At 36.3% G+C, this 20,778-nt stretch overlaps 1 protein-coding gene across 5 annotated transcripts in view; it reads left to right on the forward strand.

Moving 5' to 3' along the window:
- The window catches only part of TENM2 (teneurin transmembrane protein 2), a gene marked incomplete at both ends in the record, with an annotated part of 991,817 nt that overhangs the window by 63,043 nt on the left and 907,996 nt on the right, over positions 1-20,778 (forward strand). For 4 of the 5 annotated variants that reach the window (XM_082650013.1, XM_082650014.1, XM_082650015.1 and 1 more), the window contains one exon: positions 12,776-13,051. In XM_082650013.1, the coding sequence (XP_082506139.1) occupies positions 12,776-13,051 (276 nt within the window). Of the gene's footprint in view, positions 1-8,580; positions 8,656-12,775; positions 13,052-20,778 lie in introns of all 5 variants that reach the window. The other variant, XM_082650012.1, reaches the window with a different exon arrangement.

Below are 20,778 nucleotides of genomic sequence, written 5' to 3' on the forward strand. Positions count from 1 at the left end.
TACATGTATTTGTAACCTACGATGTGAGTTTGAAATGCAGGAAGCAAGGTGGGAAAGGAAGAAAAGGAAAACTCTTGACTCAGTTTCAATTATCCTCTCCCTGTTTAACGGATGCTAACAGGCACTAGGAAACTATGGTCTTGCTATTTTCTACAAGCTCAATGGCTGGATGCTTAACATGGTTTTAGACAAGTATCTAAATCCTAACAGTAAACGGTGACGAAGCAGTTGATTTAAGGGAACTGATTTACAAACAAGAGTATATCATTAACATTTCTCCCCCAAATATTTGCAGTTACGAAGTAGACCCTGATTAGTCACTGAAGCAAAATATCTGCTATACATATGTTCACTTGGTGGTACACCGTGATCTATCCATCTCACTAGATGTCAGACTGTAGATGAGTTAATTAACTCTTGGGATCTAGAATAATTCTTCAGTGATGGGAAAGTCAAAATGTTTTCAAAACATCAAGTGCATGACGGAGACAGGGACCTTCATGAGTGCTGAGAATGCAAATGTCATATGCCTTTGTCAAAATTTCAGTTAATATTGGTAGCTTCTCTACTGACGTATCAAATCTTCTTTATATTACTTTGGGAAAGCAGGATATTACATTACATAATGGAATAAGCATTAAATATACCTAAATATATACAGCTTAACTGGAAAAAGTATTTCATTTGTATAGTGGTAGAAAAAATTTGAAAATAGAATCATACCCATCATTTTGTAGTTTTACTGGGTAACATAATAGTAATATTCATAATAATAGCTAATATTTATTGACTACTTACTCTGTTCTACAATGTTCTACATTTATAAATATTTGTTCATCGACACAGTGACCTTTGAGGCAAGTACTGCTGTAATTTCCTCCATTTTACAGGTGAGAAAATTGAAACATAGAAATATTAACTAGCATGATCAAAGCAACAACAATACAGTCCTGAAAGTAAGTAAAAGAAATCTCTAAGCAGCTAAAACAAAACAAAATAAGGACTAAAAGGAGCTGAAGTCAGAAGTCTGAAGATTGAATTGCAGGCTAACAGTAGGCCTTTAATGAGGGCAAGCGTTGCTCTCAGAGTATTTGGGAGATTGGACCTGAACTCAGAGCAAGAGGGAGGGCATGAAACTGAGATTCCTGCATTCAGCTGGAAATTGACAAGAGACATGTGGTGACTGGTATCACTTGGCCTGAAAGGAAGCAAATACACATTTTTCAGGAGGCAAGAATCCTCAATTTAGGCCCTTGTGATTTTTAAAAATAAAAATAAACCCATGTCAGCTAAAATTAAATCTAATTAAGTATGTAAGAAAACAGACCTTTATAATTAGGAGTGAGCAAATCAACGAACAACCAGTTTTGATCTTTAAAGTCCTAAAATGTTAGAATTTGTCAGATACATACTTTCAACTGTGTATAATATGCAAATTAGCAAGAAAAATGGAACAGAAACACTTAGAAAGCTATATAAATTTTATAAATGAAACACATAATTGTTGAAATAAAAGGTTTAGTACATGCAGTAAATATGAGATCAGGCACAATTACAAAGAGAATTGGCCAAATGAAAAGAAAACCAGAGGAAATTGGCAAGAGATGGCACAGAAAGAAAAAATGTTAAAAATATAATAGAGACACTAGGAGAGAAGGATGGTCTTAGTTTAAATTAGTGATGACAGTAAAGATCATGGGAGTGAGTTAACATTTAAAGACAATGGCTGAGAATTTTTTTAGAATAAATCATAAATTCACAGAAATTGGAGGAACAGCGTATATCAAGTAAGATTAGAACTATAAATAGACTAATGTAACATACATATTGTAATCCCTAAAGCAGCCACTAAAAAAATTATGTTACGTGATAGCTTAAAAGCCAATAGAACAATTAAAGTGGAATTTAAAAAACAATTATTAACCCAAGTGAAGGTAGAGAAGGAAATACAGAAAGGAACAACAGAAAAGGGACAAACAGGAAAAACAGCAAGATGGTGAACCTGAATCCAGCCGTATCAAAAATTACATTAATATAAATGAACCATCGGACCAATTAAAAGGAAAAGATTGTCTGAGTAGTTAAGTAGCAAGTTCCAAATATATGCTGTCTACAAGAGACACATTTTAAATACAAAGACACAGAACAGTTGAAAGCAAAGGAAGGAAATTACACATATAATATGTTCACTGTTAACAGTAAGCTTAAGAAAGCTGAACAGTTTCGCATCAGGCAAAATACACTTTAAGACCACGAGTATTACCAGAGAAAAAGATGGATATTTGAAATTGATAAAAGGGTCAATTTGCCCTGGTGATAAAAAATTGTATGTGTCTAATAATATAGTTTCAAAAAGAAGCCCATGAAGAAGAAAGGTGGCAGGGGAGCGGGGGAGCGGAATTGACAAAAGTAAATGGAGAAAGAAAAAATACATAATTAGTTACAGATTTAACCCTTTCCTCAGTAACCGATAGGACATCTAGACTAAAAATATCAGTAAGGATGTAGAGAACACCATTTTTAATCATCTTGACCTTATAGACATTTATAGACCACTACATACAACTTTAGAATACACTGTATTTTTCAGTGGTACATTCAGCAACGTATACTGTATTCTGGCCTACAAAGTGAGTCTCAGTTAATTTCAAGAGGGAATCCTAGAGAATTTGTTCTCTGTCCACCAAGTACTTAAGTGAGAAATCATTATTAGTAAAGAAATCTAGACAAGTCCGAAATATGTGGAAATAAAACTACACACTTGTATCGAAGAAGTACAAGAGAAATTAGAAAATATCTGGAATTGAATGATAATGAATGTACAATGTATCCAAATTCGTGAGATGCAGCTAAAGAGGGGAAGATGATAAGTTTGTATTTTTATTTAAGAAATAAAAATTGTTTTCAAATCAGTGATCTACATTTCTACCTCAAGAACCTAGAAAAGGAGGAGGAAATGAAACCCAAAATAAATAGAGATAAATAATCAAGATAAGAGCAAAAATTAAAGAAATAGAAAAGAAATGAAAATATTAAAGCCAAAAGCCGGTCCTCTGAAAAACTGATAAAATTGATAAAGCCATAGTTAGAATAATCAAGAAAAAAAAGAGGGAATACACAAATATCCCAAATCAAGGACATTGTCATAAACTGTGACAATTTAGATGAAATGGACAAATTCCTTGTGAAATATAATTAATATTAAAAAACATATATTATCTCAAAAATTTATTAGATATTATCTCAAAATAATATTATCTCAAAAATTTATTAGAAATAATCACTACATATTGATGATAAAACTATAATTATTCTAAACATATATGTACCTATAATATAGCCTTAAATAGAGATAAAGCAAATATGGATAAAGCTATGGGGGAAAACACCCATCATAGTAGGAAATTTCATCATATAACTGTCAATTCTTGGTAAGACAATCAAATGGCAAATTAGTACCATGTAGAAAAATTGAACGCATGGTTAATAATTTTGTTTAATTGACATATATAAAATCTTGATTTCAGTAATTAGAGAACATGTTTTCTTCTCAAATACACATGAAATACTTATAAAAATTTAGCAGGCTATGAAGCAAATGTAAAAATTGTTCAAAAGTTTAGTAACATAAACATGATGCTCTCTAGCCAAATACAATTAAATTAGAGATCAAAATGTATACAAAATATCCCAATACATTTGGAAATTTAATAAATAGGTTAATCAGGAACATGAAAATATTTAGATCTAAACAACAGTGAGAATGTTGTGAATGAAAACCTCTGAGATGCTGTGAAAGTGGTCTGTAGAGAGAAATATATAGCCTAAAATGCATACAATAAAAAGGAAAAACGGCCGAATACTATGACGTAAGAAATCAAATTTTAAAGATATGGAAAAGATCAATAGAGTATACTCAAAGAAGGAAAGAGAAAAGGGATAATTTGTATACGTAAGTATAAATAAACTAGAAAATATGTAGAGATAGTAGATAGAATCAGAAAAGCAAAAATTTGTTTTTTTGGAAGACAAAAACCATTATTCAATCACTGCTAAAACCAATCCAGTTAAAATAAAGCACAAAGAAATGATGTCAGGAATGAAAAAAAAAAAAGACAGCATCCTATTGATACAAACCTAGCAGAAATTTGAAGGGACTTAAAAATATTTGGATAACTTGGTGCCAATCCATTTGAAGACATAGATGAAATGGGCACTTTCCTAGAAAAATGTATTGTTCCAAAATTTTCAAAATCAACTCAAGAAAAAGAAAAGAGCTAATAATTCTGTATTTTTTTTTAAAAAAGCAAAGTTTCTTCATTTGTAAGCTGATGATGATCATTATATTATGTACATTTGTTGTGTGATTGCTATGTGGCAGGTAGTGTTCTAAGCACTTTTACCTGCCTTATCTAATTCAATGCTCACAAGAATCTTATGAAGGCAGGTGCTATTTTTACGTCTATTTTACAAATGAGTAAGTGGAGACTCATCAGAAGTAATTAATTCTGAGAATATATGGTCAACGAGTATTTTTAAAACAGACACTGGAACTCGCACTTTAACCCTAGGCCGTATACATAGTGACTATTTTACAGGGTTGCGGTCCTAATGAATTGGAAAACTGTATATAAAAGCATTTCGGACAGCGCCTGCCACGTTCTGAAGTCCTCAGTAAAAGTAGGCTACTTACGTTCTCAAACTTAGAAGAGCTAGACCATTGGAGCTAACCCACTATTGTCCTTTGATTTCTTTATTTTTTCTAATTAATAAAAAAACTGGAGAAGCGGAGTCTCACAGGGTCAGATGACTGTATGCCTTTGTAATTCTCTTACATAGGATAACTGATTGGTATAGTTTTTAATACTGGAATGATTTTTAATCTTGGAATTTTCATCAGCAGAAGAGAGTCTCCAGCTAGCTGGAGCATTTCCTTTCTATTTCTGAACTGGCAGTTGTTCAGCAGGATGCTTTGTTGTAGTCGCTTTTGGGTTTTCCAAGTTGGGCTTTGTTCAGGTTGGAATGTGTGAAAATGCCATATCAGAGGAGAATGCCACATTCACCTTCGGCTTTGAAGGGGTAAAGCTTACAGGAAAAACCTCAAATATTGGAAACTCTCCTCTCTTCACTAGCCTTTGGTGTTTCTTTGATTTGGAATGTGTTTATTAACATTGGAGTGATTCTAGTTACGAATTGGATAAGTTGTGACATGTCAGACAGAGATTCAGATAGAGACCAAAATAATTATTATACAAGTTTAGAAATACCAAAATATTGTGTTGTGTGCTCTACACAACAGAAAATTTCGATTCTTAAGGTGTATTTTTGAAATATAAATATTGGACCTAAATTTTATGAATAATAATGCATGTACATCTACTCTGTAGTTTTAAGCCACAGGATTTTTTGTGAACAGTTTTGTCAACATTTGGGAAACTATCTGAATGTGTAAAATCAGATGAAGTTTAGAAGGGCATTAAGAGAGAGTTGATGTGAAGAATTTTAGAATACACAAGCATAAAATTTAGAATTCATAAGTAGTTCCTTCATTGGCTTTCAAAATTGTTACCATTGCATGTACAAATATGTAGATTTTAAATTTTTATGAAAATAATATTTTAGATAATGTTGGTAACTGATTTCGACTGATTTTTTGGTGTAGCTTACACATATCTTTAATTGCTCAAAATTTAAAGTATTGACATTCAATGTAAGATAATAATTTGGTGATACATTTTGATGAATCAAACTGAAATGAAAGTTATGTTTTATCTCTTATAATTTCGATATTTTTCTTGATGGGTTTCTATTTTGCAAAAGCTTATAGCATCTGATTAAATTCACTTTCTTTGATAAAGAGAATTATAACATTATAATTTGTGTTTTTTTCTTAAATATCTGCTAAAAAGTTTGGAGTGAGTATTCATTCCTGACTTTAACGTGTAGAGTCTAACATTTGCTTGAGAAAAGTGACCCGTGTTTATTTACAAGAGATTCTCTTTGTCTCAGGATAAATGATCCTAGAAAAAAGGCCACTTCCAAAAGGAATCAGTGTTTAGAAAGAAGCAATATTTCATATTAAATAGTAAGAATAATTTATTGTGACTTTATCTTGAGAAAATAAGATTGATTATCAAGAGTATATTTTATTTTATGTTTAATACAATTTATTATTCCAAATGTGCTATAATTATTCAAAAGGATAAAGAATAACAATTTGTGTGGGGCATGATATGCATTTTATGGCACAATTGTATGACTGTACAACATTACATCTTTCATTCCTAGTGGCGTTTTGCAGCATGATCACAGGGGGTCATATTTTGCAAAAAAAATATTTGATGGATTCATTAATTTTCCAAAGGGCCTCTCATTAACCTTTTATTTAAATAATTATCTTTCCTCATTCAAGTTGAGATTTTCCTGGTTCTTGGTATGATGAATGATTTTTGTATTGTATACTGGCTATTTGAAGTATTATGTTTTGAAAATCTGGATCTTACTTAAATCTTCTGTTTCAGCAGGCTTCCTCTGACACCAAGCCAGTGGGGAAAGTGGGACCCTGAGGCTTGACTGCCAGGTGGAGGTGAAAGTCCAGGCTCCTCACGTGACCCACTTTGACAAGGGCGGGAATTGGGGTGAAGTGGGGAGGGATGCCTTCTTGTTACTGGGCAGAGTTGGGTTTTCAGCCTCGCCACTGGGACCCTGCAGATACCAACCTGGTTGAGAGGGAGAGGGGCACCTCCTTAGAGTTCCTCATGAGTCCTCCAGTGGTGGTGAAACTAGATTTAACATTTATCCTCCTCTGACTTCAGCAGGGAGAGGGAGGGGTACTTCAGTACCACTGTGTGTAGGTGGAAGTCTAGAATCCCCTCATGGACTCCAGTGACACCTTTGCAGGGAATCAGGGAAAGCTCTTTGCCACTGGGTGACAGTGAAAGTTCCACCTCACCACTCAGTCTTCTTTGATTCCACCCTGGTGTGTTTGTGGAGGTGGGGAAGGACCCCTCATAGAAGTAGGCTTTACTTTGGGTTTATTTTATCTGCTTCCATTGGTATTTCCAATTTGCAGATTTCTCCAGCACCACGTCTGGGATATATGAGGCAAAAAGAAAACCCAGAGAACTCAGCTACGTTTTTCCTCAGGTCCCAGGACCCTAATAGATCTGTCTTCTTCTCATCCTCTTTTAGACTCATTTTATGTAGTTTTTGCTTGTACTGTCCAGGGATTTTAGCGGTCTTTAGTGGGAAGTGTAGAGAGACGTGGGAAATTTTATCTTAATCTAGAACCAGAAGTCCATCATCTTTTGATCATGCCGACATTAATTTCTGTTTTCTGTTGTTAACAGCTTAATTCTGTTAAATCTTTGTTATCTTATGTCCTTGATTACAATCCTAGTGTTTTTTAGCATCACTTTTATTGACTTCATGGATATCTGCATCTTCACAAGTTTTATAATTTAATCTCAGATTGGCACCATATTACTTCCTGTTATCAGCAACTAATTGATGATATAGACATTAATACGGTGGTTGATATGAGAAGAGATACGAGTAGTAAGTGGGTGAGGATAGGTGGGGATTAATTTCGTAAGTGATCACTATTGACTAGTTTCATGTTATAGCAACTTCTGCTCTCCCGTGTGAAATTTCTTCTCTTAAACTCAGGGGACTCACATAGTAAACATTTAGATAATAAAAGTTTTCTGTATTGTACCCACCCCCATTACTACGGTTAACTTTTATCTTCCTGCCCTCATAGTAAAAATCTGTTCAAATGCTGACATTTTCAGTGCTATTTGTATTCGCTGGTATTACCATGACATGATAATTCTGACTTAGCGACATATGTGCTTTTCCTACTTAAAGGTTATTTCAAAATGCGAGAAGTTGGGAAAAACTTAGAAAATAAAGCCAAGATCACAGTGCACTGACACATCCTTCCTTAGGATTTTTTTCCCCAAATAAAATTAGCTGGTCAAAGGATGACTCCTGATACCTGTTGTAAAATTTTTCTCTAAAAAAGTTTTGGAAAGGATCCGGGTCATACACTGAGATTACGATTTAAAAAAAAAAAAAAAAAGACACCTTAAAGCAAAAGAGACTTATCCATGGAGTTATTTTTAAAGACTTGCGTTCTGCTATCCTGATCACCTAACAGTTTTTAGACATTGCTGTTCTCTCAGTGTCAATATTTAGACATTGATAACACCTTAAATTATAATAAAATTCCATGATATAAATATAATTGCTTTTGTGTAATCATTCATCTATCAAAATATTGACTCTGGCCTTGACAATGTAATATGGGGCCACATTAAGCAGTGTATTGGCAACAGCCATAAAACACTCACCGGAGATGGAAGGAGTTGGAGACATCGTCCACACCCGCTTTAATTAGTGATCTGGCGAGGTTGGAGGCAGATAGAGGGTGAATATGTGTTCCATGAATGCTGCAGTATTGTGCCTCTTTTTATCCTCTGCAAGATAGTAAAGAAGGAGTGAAATGTTGACTGCTTTCCACTAGAAACCTTAGCTTGGAGAATCACACAGTGACTAGTTTCTCTCTTCTATTCAAAGCTGCCATGGAGCTTAATAAAGACATAATTATACAAGATGAATTAGAGCCAAATCAGTCTTCCATCAATGAGCAAAGTAAGTGTAAAACAATAAGTTGACATAATATTAACATTCCCCTGTACTATTTACATGCTAAGCAAAGTGGTATAACATGAGGACTTCGTCTCAGCCAAAATACATGAAAAATGTTTGTCTGAAATAAATTCACATGGAGGAGTGCTTGGGAAACTGGGTATGGTAAGAGCAAATGGAAGGGGACGTGATAACTTCTCTGTGGAGTAAACTCCCAGTCCCTCGTGTCTACCACTAGGTGAACATCTGGTGGGCAAGCTGCGACAGGATGAAGGGTTGGAGCACCGGATGACCTTTCATGGCTCCCTGGCCCTTTTCTCTATAGTATTTATCACTGTATAGATTGTACTTTTTTATGTGATTCTTTGATTAATGCCCCTTTCCCGATTAGACTGTAAATGTCACAGACTGTATTTTTATACTTCTCACTGTTATATCTCCAAGGCCTAGCACAGCACTAGGAACAATAAATATTTGTTGAGTGATTTAATAAATGTTAGACCAGTCTTTCCTTTCTACTATGTCTATGGCTCTCCAGCTTCATATATTAAACCAGCAAATTTGGGAAAGACTTGGTCCAAAATCTGCCCCAGGTACTTAGAGTGAGGTTTCTCTTCTGTGAGTTTGTTGAGGACAATAAGGTACCAAACTAGGAATTGTGGGGAGCGGGTAACATTGGGGAAGTGTGGTCCTAGTGGAAGATGAAGCTGAGGAGTTTAGAAGGGAATATTTTTGCAGAAACAATTCTGTTTTTAGGGGAAAGCCTGCCTTTCTATAAGTGTGAACTTATTTAACTTTTTCTGGTGAATTTGGTATAATACCTTCAATTTACAGTGTTTCTTGTTGACAGCTTCAGGTATGTAAGCTTGAAGTTGAAGCTCTTGAAGTACACTTTTTTCTTTTCTAACATTGTGATTACTTGAAAAATGCATGCAAATTTTCACTGATTTATGAAGCTCTCAAGTTTGTTTTAACAGAAAAGTATTTTTATTTCTTATCATCAAGTAAATGTCGTAACCAAAGAAGGGGCACCGCATTTATTCCACAGTTCCCCATGCCCTAGGCTCCCTGTCTGTGACTTCTAATACCCAGATTGAAGAGCACGTGGGCTCCTCAGGAAGCTGAGGCTTCCTTTGCTCACAGGGCTATTTCTCTTTTCCTGAGGAGGTCTTTGAAGCTAGTCCCGGATAATGAGATGTGAGAAAACCATCAGGAAAGTTGCCTTAATACATACACACTCCATTTCACATGGAATCATAGAGCTCAAAATTCCCACATGTGGAATAAAAACATGTATGTTTTAGTTTGGGTTGTTTTCCTTTATTGGAGGAAAAGGAAGCAATATCCCTCATGACCCTCCAGAATGAATGTGAGCTCTGAAGACAAGATGGGAGAATGCTCATATGAAATGACTTTTTCCAATGACTGAAGAATGAGAAAAGCAACAATGGAGAGAAAAGTATTATCATATCAGATATATATGAACTCAATAACTTTAGTTTTATAGACTACTGAAACTGAAATATACATTTTAGTGTACAATTAGAAGACAATACCTAATTGCCAAGGACGCAAACTGGAACAGAATACATTGGGTAGAGAATTTCAGACAGCATCATGAAACTGTGCCCAGGGAATAAACACTTAGAACTGCACTGAGTGGTGGTGGAAACACCCCTCTTCCCTGGACAGGTAGTAGGAAATGACCCCACCCCCCACAGAAGTATTTGCTTGGGTTGGCTCTCCAATGAACAGGTTTCACTCTCCAGAAACAATTGTGTCAAGTATTGGATTTGATCCCATTTACACAGTGAAATAAGCTGTGGAAGTTCAGTGTGCAGTAGAGAAGGGAAAGGAAAGCCTCAGAATAAAAACACTTGTGCCTATCACAAATTAATACTATACTAGGTTAATATAAACAGTTATTTGGGGCTTTTTAAAAATAAAATCTGAGAAATGATATCATGAATGTAGATGATCATAGTGTTAATTATATCATGAGTTTGGAGACATGAGTGGCTCTAATGTAATCAATATAGAGAGAGTGAGTAAGCCCATGGCTTTGGTGTTATTTAGAAGACTTTCTTCACTTATAGCATAAAAGTGCATTTCTTCATTACATTTATTTCATTGCCCATAAATTGGGTAAGAATTAAAAAATCAGATTTACATGTCAGTAAATACAGTGGACCACATGAGTCCATCTAATATGCAGTGAGACCATAAAATGTCTTTTTTTTTTTTTTTTTTTTGCGGCACGCGGGCCTCTCACTGCCGTGGCCTCTCCCGTTGTGGAGCACAGGCTCCGGACGCGCAGGCTCAGCGGCCATGGCTCACAGGCCCAGCCGCTCCGCGGCATGTGGGATCTTCCCGGACCGGGGCACGAACCCGTGTCCCCTGCATCGGCAGGCGGACTCTCAACCACTGCGCCACCAGGGAAGCCCTAAAATGTCTTTTTAAGAAGCTGAATGTTAAAGCACACAGATAGATAAAGCATTCACTGTACAAAAATGTTGCCCAATTGGTTTTTGATTGAGACCATTTGACGTTGCAGAGAGAGCGTAGGCTTGGGGTCTGCAGATGTAGAGGTGATTCGTGGATCTGCCACTTGCCCAGGTGTGACCTTGGAGACAGTATTTAGCTTCCCTGTAAAGTGGTTAACACCTAAACTGCTGTGCTTTTATGAGATTGAAATGAGATAAAACCTATTAAGAGTACCTGGCCCCATGCCCAATACATGGTGGCGTAGACGTGTTCAATAAATGCCTATTCTCTTCTGCTTCCCTTCAAACCACAGGCCCACCCCTGCACTCCCCACATGTGCACACATTCACTGTCCTTGATAAAACCCACTTGTGGTTTTAAATTATATTAGCAAAAAGAAATTGATACCATTTAAAAACAATATCATATATCACTTATATGTGGAATCTAATTAAAAATGATATAAATGAACTTATTTACAAAACAGAAACAGACTCACATATCTCGAAATCACACTTATGGTTACCAAGGGGGAAACGTGGGGGGAAGTGATAAATTAGGAGATTGGGATTAATATATACACACTACTATATATAAAATGGATAACTAATAAGGACCTATTGTATAGCACAGGGAACTCTACTCAATACTCTGTAATGACCTATATGGGAAAAGAATCTGAAAAAGAATGGATATATATATATATATATATATATATATATATAAAAAACATATTCACTTGGCTGTACACCTAAAACTAATACAACATTGTAAGTCAACTATACTCCAATAACAATTAATTAAAAAACAAAATAAAAGTGGACTAACTCCATCTCTAGGATGCTCATTTAATTAACACCTTACCTATACTCACTTAAAAAAAAAAAAGAACAAACTTGGGTGTATGTATTATCACATATAAAACACACAGTGATTCTGAGAGGAATTTAAGAGATTAATACCCAGATTTTACAGAAGAGAAAACTGGGGCTCAAGTTGTTAAGAGAGACTTGCCACAATGAGGCTTACCAGTGGAAAGCTAGGACTGGTCCCCAGGTATCCTGGCCACCACTCCCATTTATTGGAGGATTAAGCTTCTTTGACATGAAGACAGACTGCTCAAGGATCAGATCCAGGTTTTACTACAGTCTAGATGTGTGACCTTGGGTAAGTCACTTAAATTCTCTGTTCCTCAGTTTCCTTATTGACAGAATGATTCCAGTAATGTTATCATCATCATAAGGTCGTTGTGAAAATTTTAAATGTAAATTAAAAGTTGCAGAATAAAAGATGCCTGGAGCAAAGCACGTGCTTGGTATATATTAGCTCCTCTTATAAATCCAGTGTTTTTATCAGCTACATGGTGCTACCTAGACAACAGTAAATACTTAAAAATTTTTCAAATAAAATCTGAGCATTCTGTTCTAGGATTAAAATTAATCTTAGACGTTTACTTTTTTGTTGCTCTTGTTCTCAAATATACCCCAGTATCCTAAATACTCTTGCTTAGCTGTATACTACAGCAAATCAGGTATATTTTTTGAACAGGAAAATGTCTGTCTGCTTTTTGTAAGAATAAATTTGAAGTTTGAAAGCTTTTCACAAATTTTAATCAGTCTCTTTGTTGCTGTCACCCTAGGAACTAACTTCACCCTTGCAGAGCTGGGGATCTGTGAGCCCTCCCCGCACCGAAGCGGCTACTGTTCCGACATGGGGATCCTTCACCAGGGCTACTCTCTGAGCACAGGGTCTGACGCCGACTCCGATACAGAGGGAGGGATGTCTCCAGAACATGCCATCCGATTGTGGGGGAGAGGGATAAAATCCAGGCGCAGTTCCGGCCTGTCCAGTCGTGAAAACTCGGCCCTTACCTTGACTGATTCTGACAACGAAAATAAGTCAGATGATGAGAACGGTAGGCCTGCTTCTTAAATATTTTTTAATGTTCTGGGTACTGCACAATGTGGGGCTTGGGATGTTTTTGTGTTTTAATAAAGAGGCATATAAAAACCATTCATTTTCTTTTAAATCGACCTTGTCTACCCACGCTGAGCTGGGGGAAAATAAACCAGCAAACCTCAAACACACAAAAAATGAGGAGAGAATTTTAAAATCACATTTTGATGATAGCACACTCTTCAGGCATCGTCAGTTGGTCTTATTAGCAAGTAAATTGCATTGCAAAAGAAGCAACTTGATAAACTATGACCTATACCTAGAAAATGTCCTCTCTCCACAAGTTTCTAGGTCTTTGTATTGATTTCCTCTTCCCAGTAAATGGCAACCTGGGTTATTTTTTTTCATGAAGAACTCTTAAGAATCCTACCTTATCTTAGACTTTCATTTCCAGGCGGCAATGCCTCATATCCGTATTGGAGATCAAACTTGGAACAGATGCTCTGGAGTTTAATAATGACAAATAGGAAGAGACTTGTCTTCAAAAAAGTATTCTCGTCTATGTTTATTTTTCTCCTTGGTACCTATGTAGGTTCACGGCTTCCCACACCTTCTGTCACAAATCACTGTTGCTTTATCCATCAGCTTTGTGAATGTGTTTTAATGAAATTTTGAAAATTGAATGCTTCCGATCATTAAGCAGTAAATATAGGGAAGCCTAAGCAAGTCATTAAAGAGAGAAGGTGCTTATTTGTGGCTTTCTTAGCAACTCAGAACCGTGTTGAGTCCAAAACATTTTTTAAAAGATAAATTGCATTAGGTATGGTGGATTTATTGAGAAAACATCAGATGCTATGTGGTTTGTTATGAATATATTGTGTGTTTGCTAAAAGAATTACCGTTAGAATGTTTACAAATAGATCAGTTAAGCAGGTTTCCATAAATAGTATAAACCTCTACTAGAGCAGCTCTAAGTATTTTCTTGCCTTTAAAAAATAAAAGAAAGAAATTGGCAGGCAGGCAGGCAGCTTGTTGTAAATACAAAAGCATAGCTAAATATCGTTTATTCTCCAAACCGTGTTGAAAACACATCATTTCCTGGGTAAGTCGCGTATATTCTAAAAGATGTCACTGTGTTGCATTTAAATTTATGTTTAATTGTGAAATAATTTATTCTACAGTGAGGACAAGGGGATGCGTCTTCCTTATGTCTCAGTTCAGGTAGCTAATCAAGGTGTCCTCTCAAGGAAAAATCTGCACTTGACTCCTTTTGAATTTTAACGGAATTCTGACACTTGGTACATTCAGCACTCTAAAGGTGCTTATTTGTTGGGAAATTACTTTCAGAAGTTTTCATAAAGGCATACATTGAATCCATTTACTGATGTACTTTTTCCACTTCAGTGTGTGTCAGGTACTATTTAAATGCAGGCACTTTGATTGCCTAATAAATAAAATCATTTGTAATCCAAGAACTTACGGCATATCTTAAACAAGCTGTTTTAGCAAATGTTCCATGGTTGGAATTCTCGCTGGTCTCATGGGCACCATCTATAAAGAATTATTTATACATATTCCTAGAATTCACACCCTTTCTTTTTTAAGCCGTATACATCTTAAAAACTCAATGAATAAGGGGAGGATTCCAGAGAAGAAAAGGGAGCGAAAAGGCTTGCCTTGAATTTACCTACAACTGTTAGGGTTGAGGGGATTTTACAGGTAAAGATGTAAACCAACGGTAGTTGCTTTTTTCCAATATCATTTGAAACATATTCAAACAGTTTTCACCTTGCGGCACTCTGTATAAATCCCTGTGTACTGATAGGAAATAAACCCTTAGATACAGTGTGGCGATTTTTCCCTGTAATGCTAGTTCTAATACAATCAGAATTGCATAAAGAACTTAGATAATGTACTTAGAACCAGGAAGCCATTCTTTTGTTCCTGAATCTGGCCGAGCATGAAGGGGGGATTCTGAAGCCAGAGTTCAAGCTTAGGTGATAGATGGTTATTTAAAAATGTACAGATAGAATGTGTTTCCTTTTCTCTTTTTTAATTTTTTCAGTATTTCACAGATTCCAAAGATGTATATGACGCATGCTCTGTTCTCCTTGGGGGCCAGAAATAAAAACAAGAAATTGTACACGTCACATCATAAACTCCTCAACCAAATAAAAAGTGAGGTGTGGGCTACTCTGCAGCCTGAGGTGTTAACTTCAGTCAACTTCTTGCCCTTTCCTTTTGATAAATTCTATTTAGCTCCCCCCCAAAAATCAATGCGTTTTCACCTCACTGGTTTTATGAAGTTTGGGAATGTATTATCATATAGATTGACAGTTGCCCCACTGGTTCCACACCACAGCATGGACACTTACAAAGCCATCATTAATTTCTCACACTCGTACTCCGCCATGGCTTCCTCCGTAATAAACGCTCTGTCCTTCAGAACCAAATCAATAACCTTTTAGATATGCTTCTCTTGAAGAGGAAGTAACGAGAATCTATACTCTGAGAAAGAAGCCCTCCAATTCCATTTTAGATTTTAAGGATATGTGGCCATGGAATGAATCTTTTCTTTGGACCCCATGTATTTTTATTTCATTTTTATGGTGGGATCTTGGGGTACAGAGATTTTCACAGCACTTATTTTAAATTGCCTTAAAAAATTCCTAGTGTGGTTTTGCTAAGCATAGGTAGCAAGTCAAGACATATCTCAAAAATCAACTTGGCTTTCTATAACCTAAAATATGGATCCAACCTTCAAACTCATGTAATAAAAATCCCTAACTGTCAACAGTTCTTCGTACATGCTGCTGTGACAAAAATGACCTACTAGTAACTAGGAACTTGAAAGTCCCATCACGCCAAACACACAGGTGAATTTGTCCTTCTCCCTTTTATTTTTTTTTTTTCCCAAGTGTAGATTCTTCAAGGTTATCACCACGCACAGCTCTGCATCTTACACATACTCCATGGCCACCAAATTAATATTGTGCTCCCTTGGATTGCTTTAAATAGATAAAACTCCCGTGTTCAGGTTATTTTATCAGGTTATTTAACTCTATCTTTAAGCTAACGATGACTTAGCTAGAAATGGCAGTGAGAGTTGGAAACAGCGAGGCCAAGCTTTTGCAGCTGTGAAATTTAACTGCATCTATAGAAAGGGCTTTCCCGGTGACTCTAAATTAGAATCATTCCTTTTTTGGGTAGTAAATTTCCCACTTAAAATATGCCCTCTTCAAGGCCCTTTTTATCACCTGAGTTATGGAGAAAAAGGGGCAGCCACTAATACACAAGCATAACTAATTGCCTTCTTCAAAATGCGAAATAGCACATGCTGTAAAAAATCTGGTCTGCACACTCTTGACCCCCTTAGGCAGTTTCTTTACCTTGGGGACTTAAAAATATCCTTGAGATTTTTTTTTTTTTTTTTAGCATAATTCTAGTTTCAGTTATTTTATTGGAAATCCAGAAAGAAAAAAAAAAGGAAAAGACAAAGAAAATAAGATTGGCTCTGGGATAGGAAGCCAGAAATTACAGAGAACAAAATCTGACCTTGGATGAAGCTTTAAGAAAAGTATCCTTCCTTTGCCCTGTTTGTTTCCACCCAGAGTAAATAAGGACAGCGTTCATTTTCATCTGTTGTCAACTGGGAAATTTATAATTCTCCTAATGTACTTTGAGGATGAAAATAGAAATGTTGGGTTAATTCCATTATATTACACCAAATGCATTTATAAAGCAGGCTGGCTCTCGGCACCTAATGGATTTGTGTGAAGTGTGTTTGGGGAACCCAGGTGCTGTTAGATTGTGAGTCCTCTTGGAAGAGGTCTGGAGTGTTCTTCTCTCCTCAAGAGAACTTGAGTGCACCCAGGTATTCGTCGCAGGTTAATGGAGACATGGGGCATGAACTCAGATGGGAGACAGGCGTTCCCTTAGTACCAGGACACTGTCTGTAGATCGTTACCTCCAACTACATGGCCTTCATTTGTCCTAGGAGGTGAGTTTCATAAGTCTTCTTTCTTTCTCTTCAAAAAGCAGCTCCTCGGTAGATTTTACATTAGAGTATCCTGTAAGCAAACACACCCAGGACCTGCCAGTGGGTTTCTATTTCTGTCCCACTCTATTCCTCTTACATATTCTTAAATTTGTTTTGTGTTTTATAATCCGCTCTACTCCTTTCTCCCCGCCCCCAAGCCACATGTAAAAATTACAGAGAGTGCCCGGAACAAATATAAAATCTTACTAACAGCACCAGACAGTGATAGCCAAGAGCTCATAATTTTGCTCTTCACAAAAGCAAAAATGTTCAGAGTAGGAATAGTTAAAGAGATAAGTACAAAATCATAGGGTAATAGTTGTACTTTTGATGTTGATATGTGGATGATTTCTTTTTCAGCCAGATTTTATGGGAAAAAACTTCCATGGTAGCTAAAGAAAATGTTGCCTCAATCCCTTAAAAATAAAACAAAAATCACACTTTAATCCCTTTTGGATGACCGTTACTTCAAATTGCGTTTCTAAACTTTATCTTTTTTTTTATACTTGCAAATTTGAAAGAGTAGCACTTATAAAGAAGAATGTGAAATGAGTTATCACGGATAGAAAAAAAGTGAAGGACGTGAGCACCAAATGTCGCAGGTTCTTAGTCTTGTCTCTTCCTAAATGCAAGGATGATTTGATTTTAATAACTCTGGTCCAGTTCCCTGCACCTCCACATACTAGCGGCTCTAGGGGCACCTTATCTTACAAAAAGTTATTCAGGGGAGTCCTAAATATATGATTATCACAGTGTTAAAATACAGCTGATAATAATATAGAAACAGAAACAAAATTTAGGAATATCGCATTGTCACATGGCGTGATACAGAAGCAAGAAGCAAACTGATTGGTATTTTGCAAATGCATCTAAATGGGACCTCAGAGATTCAGGTTTTTGGCATATTAAGCAGTGCTTGCGTAACTTTAAAGTAGAAAAGAGTACTTGAAGGAGTGTAAGAGTATGTGCCTGATTTCCAGGACTGCATGTTCCAGATTATAAACTTTAGTGGCATGGTTTTTCATTATTTATATATTTCTTTCTTTCCTTTGGTGGTTTCTTTCATGTTTGTTAATGCTCAGAGGGGCTATCAAGCAATGGCTGCATTCAATAAATACAATAAAAAAAAATGAAGCATTAAGCCTTACTTTTGGCAAGGGCAGGCTGATTATTACACATGTAATCTCCAGGCCTTCGGGGAGACATTGGGCTTGGTGGATAATCATTTGCTTTTTAAGCTGCTGAGTCTCTGATGTCTGTACTTTCACTTCAGTTAAGAGCAAAGGCAGTAACCGGCTGAGACGCACCATGTTCGTGTCAGTTCACGATTGGAAGCCTCTTAACTCAGAAGAAAACTCTTAACTTTTTTGCTTATTGCTCGGTCACTTTTTAGTTTAGTTGTTGTTTGTCAAGGATCAAATTAAATTTAAAGATGGGGGAGAGATGTAGTCAAGTATTAAATAAAATGAGTTAAAGCTAAGGAAGTTGATAGTATATATTTTCCACACACAACTGAATCAGGATGAATTGCTCAGAACCTAAAATCAAATCAGACAGGATTTGAGAAGTGCATATGAAAAGTAATGAGACATTTCAGTTACCCATTCTGAAACTGGGGTGTGTGAGGGGAAGGGGAAAATTTCAAGTGATACATTTGTAAATAGAACAGAAATTGCAGATATGTACCTATTACGTCTATGTGCTTATACACAAAGGAAAAAAGGTTACTGGTGATGTAATGTTCAGTATTATTCGGTACTAGCTGAAGGAACTGCCTAGAAGATTGTCCTTTCACGGTTTCCCTAAACTCAGTTTGAGGAATGTTAAAGCAGTGGAAGGTAGAGGTAAGTGAGTCATGGAATAGTCATCAGCTACAGAGGTGATGAACTATGTATAGTCCACGAGCGAATCTAGCCCGTGAGTTATTTCATTTGGTCAGTGCAGTATTTAACACATTGTACATTACTAATCAACATTTTAAGAAGGGGAGATTTCATATTAGAAATTTTCATTTTTGGCTTCTCTTGCAATGTACAAGACTCATTAACATTTGTCCAGGTTTCCCTCTGGACAAACAGGCATAGAAGCAGTAACCATAGCAGCTCTAGACAAGCCCATTTCATCTGGTTCACCTGAGCTCCCTCCACGCTACTCCTATCAGTTAAGGTCTGCCTTAGCCTTTGTAGCACTTGAATGACCAAACTTGACCTATGTACAAACTTCAGGGAAATCAGAGTTCATAAAAATGTAGAAAGAAAGCTAGAAACCAGCAGTTGTAGCTTAATTTAACATGTGTTTATCATAGTGATGTTACTTCTTTTCTGTAAGTTTGCCTTATCTGTAAAATGGATTTACTTTTGCTCTACCAAATTTCTAAAATAGTTTAAAGGGGTTCCAATAAAATTAAATCAAATGAAAATCAATTTAGCATGGAAATTAATAAAGTAACTGTATGTGTGGGCCGGGGGAGGCTAAGTGGGTGATACGCCATCCCCATCTTCTGAAGTAGATGCCCTGACGTATTGAACACTTAAGGTCAGAACCTTTAATTTTAACACATATGTTTAAGTTATTTTAATGTAAAAGTATCTAGATGGACTTTTAGGAAATAGAGGAGGGAGAACGTACTTTAAAAACTTTAGCTACTTCACATATATACACTGCAAAACGTAAAATAGATGGCTAGTGAGAAGCAGCCGCATAGCACAGGGAGATCAGCTTGGTGCTTTGTGACCACCTAGCTGGGTGGGATAGGGAGGGTGGGAGGAAGGGAGACACGAGGGGGAAGAGATATGGGAACATATGTGTGTGTGTGACTGATTCACTTTGTTATGAAGCAGAAACTAGCACACCATTGTAAAGCAGTTATACTCCAATAAAGATGTAAAAAAAAAAAACACAAAAAACTTTAGCTACTTCAGCTGATTAAGGAAAACTCTGAGGCTTTTCAGGAGGAAGCCATTCAAAGAGGAGGAAAATGACTTCGTACTATGTTCAGCTTGGTCAGGCGAGAGGTTTATGGAGTCTGTTATAATGAAGTGAAAAACAATAAAGTAAAGACTAGGAGAGGAAAATGCAGTGATACATGAAGACCTCCAGCACCCCAAAAGAGAAAGACTAGGAGCGTTGTTGGGTTATGCTGAGTTGGGAAAAAGCGGGTCAGAAATCGTGCTCCACAAACTAAGGAACGTTCGTCTACGTGGATAAGCAGGATATCCAAGTATTGTTCAGGGACGGCTCTGAATCACAGTACAATATACTCCCAGTTCTCTTTGTATCCTAAGGATATGTGTGAAGGAGAGAAGATAATTGAAATACAAGCATGTTTACTAATGGAAGGGATTGAAATATTTCAGTTAGCATTCTTTGGAAACTCCATTCGTGGAGTTTTATACTGGCCTGGCCTGAAGTGGGTAGAAGAGATCGACACTATAGCAATACTATTTATGCTTGTGTTAAATGTGAAAAAGGAGGGTGTGGATGTACGTGGAGAGAGCTAGGCTCACAAGAAGGTTCAGGGAATATTTCTTTATAGGGTATTTGATGCAAGAAATTACACTATCACACATTCACTGATCCAAAATGATCTTTGAAATATTTTTTTTTAGAAAAAGAAAATTGGTATTTGGAAGGTAACGCACATTGGTTAAATATGCATATTTTAATACACACAACGTATGTGATGCTGATAAAACTATGTTCTGTTT

This window comes from Grampus griseus (genome assembly GCF_964374135.1).
Source record: "Grampus griseus genome assembly, chromosome: 3".
Taxonomy (NCBI): Eukaryota; Metazoa; Chordata; class Mammalia; order Artiodactyla; family Delphinidae; genus Grampus; species Grampus griseus.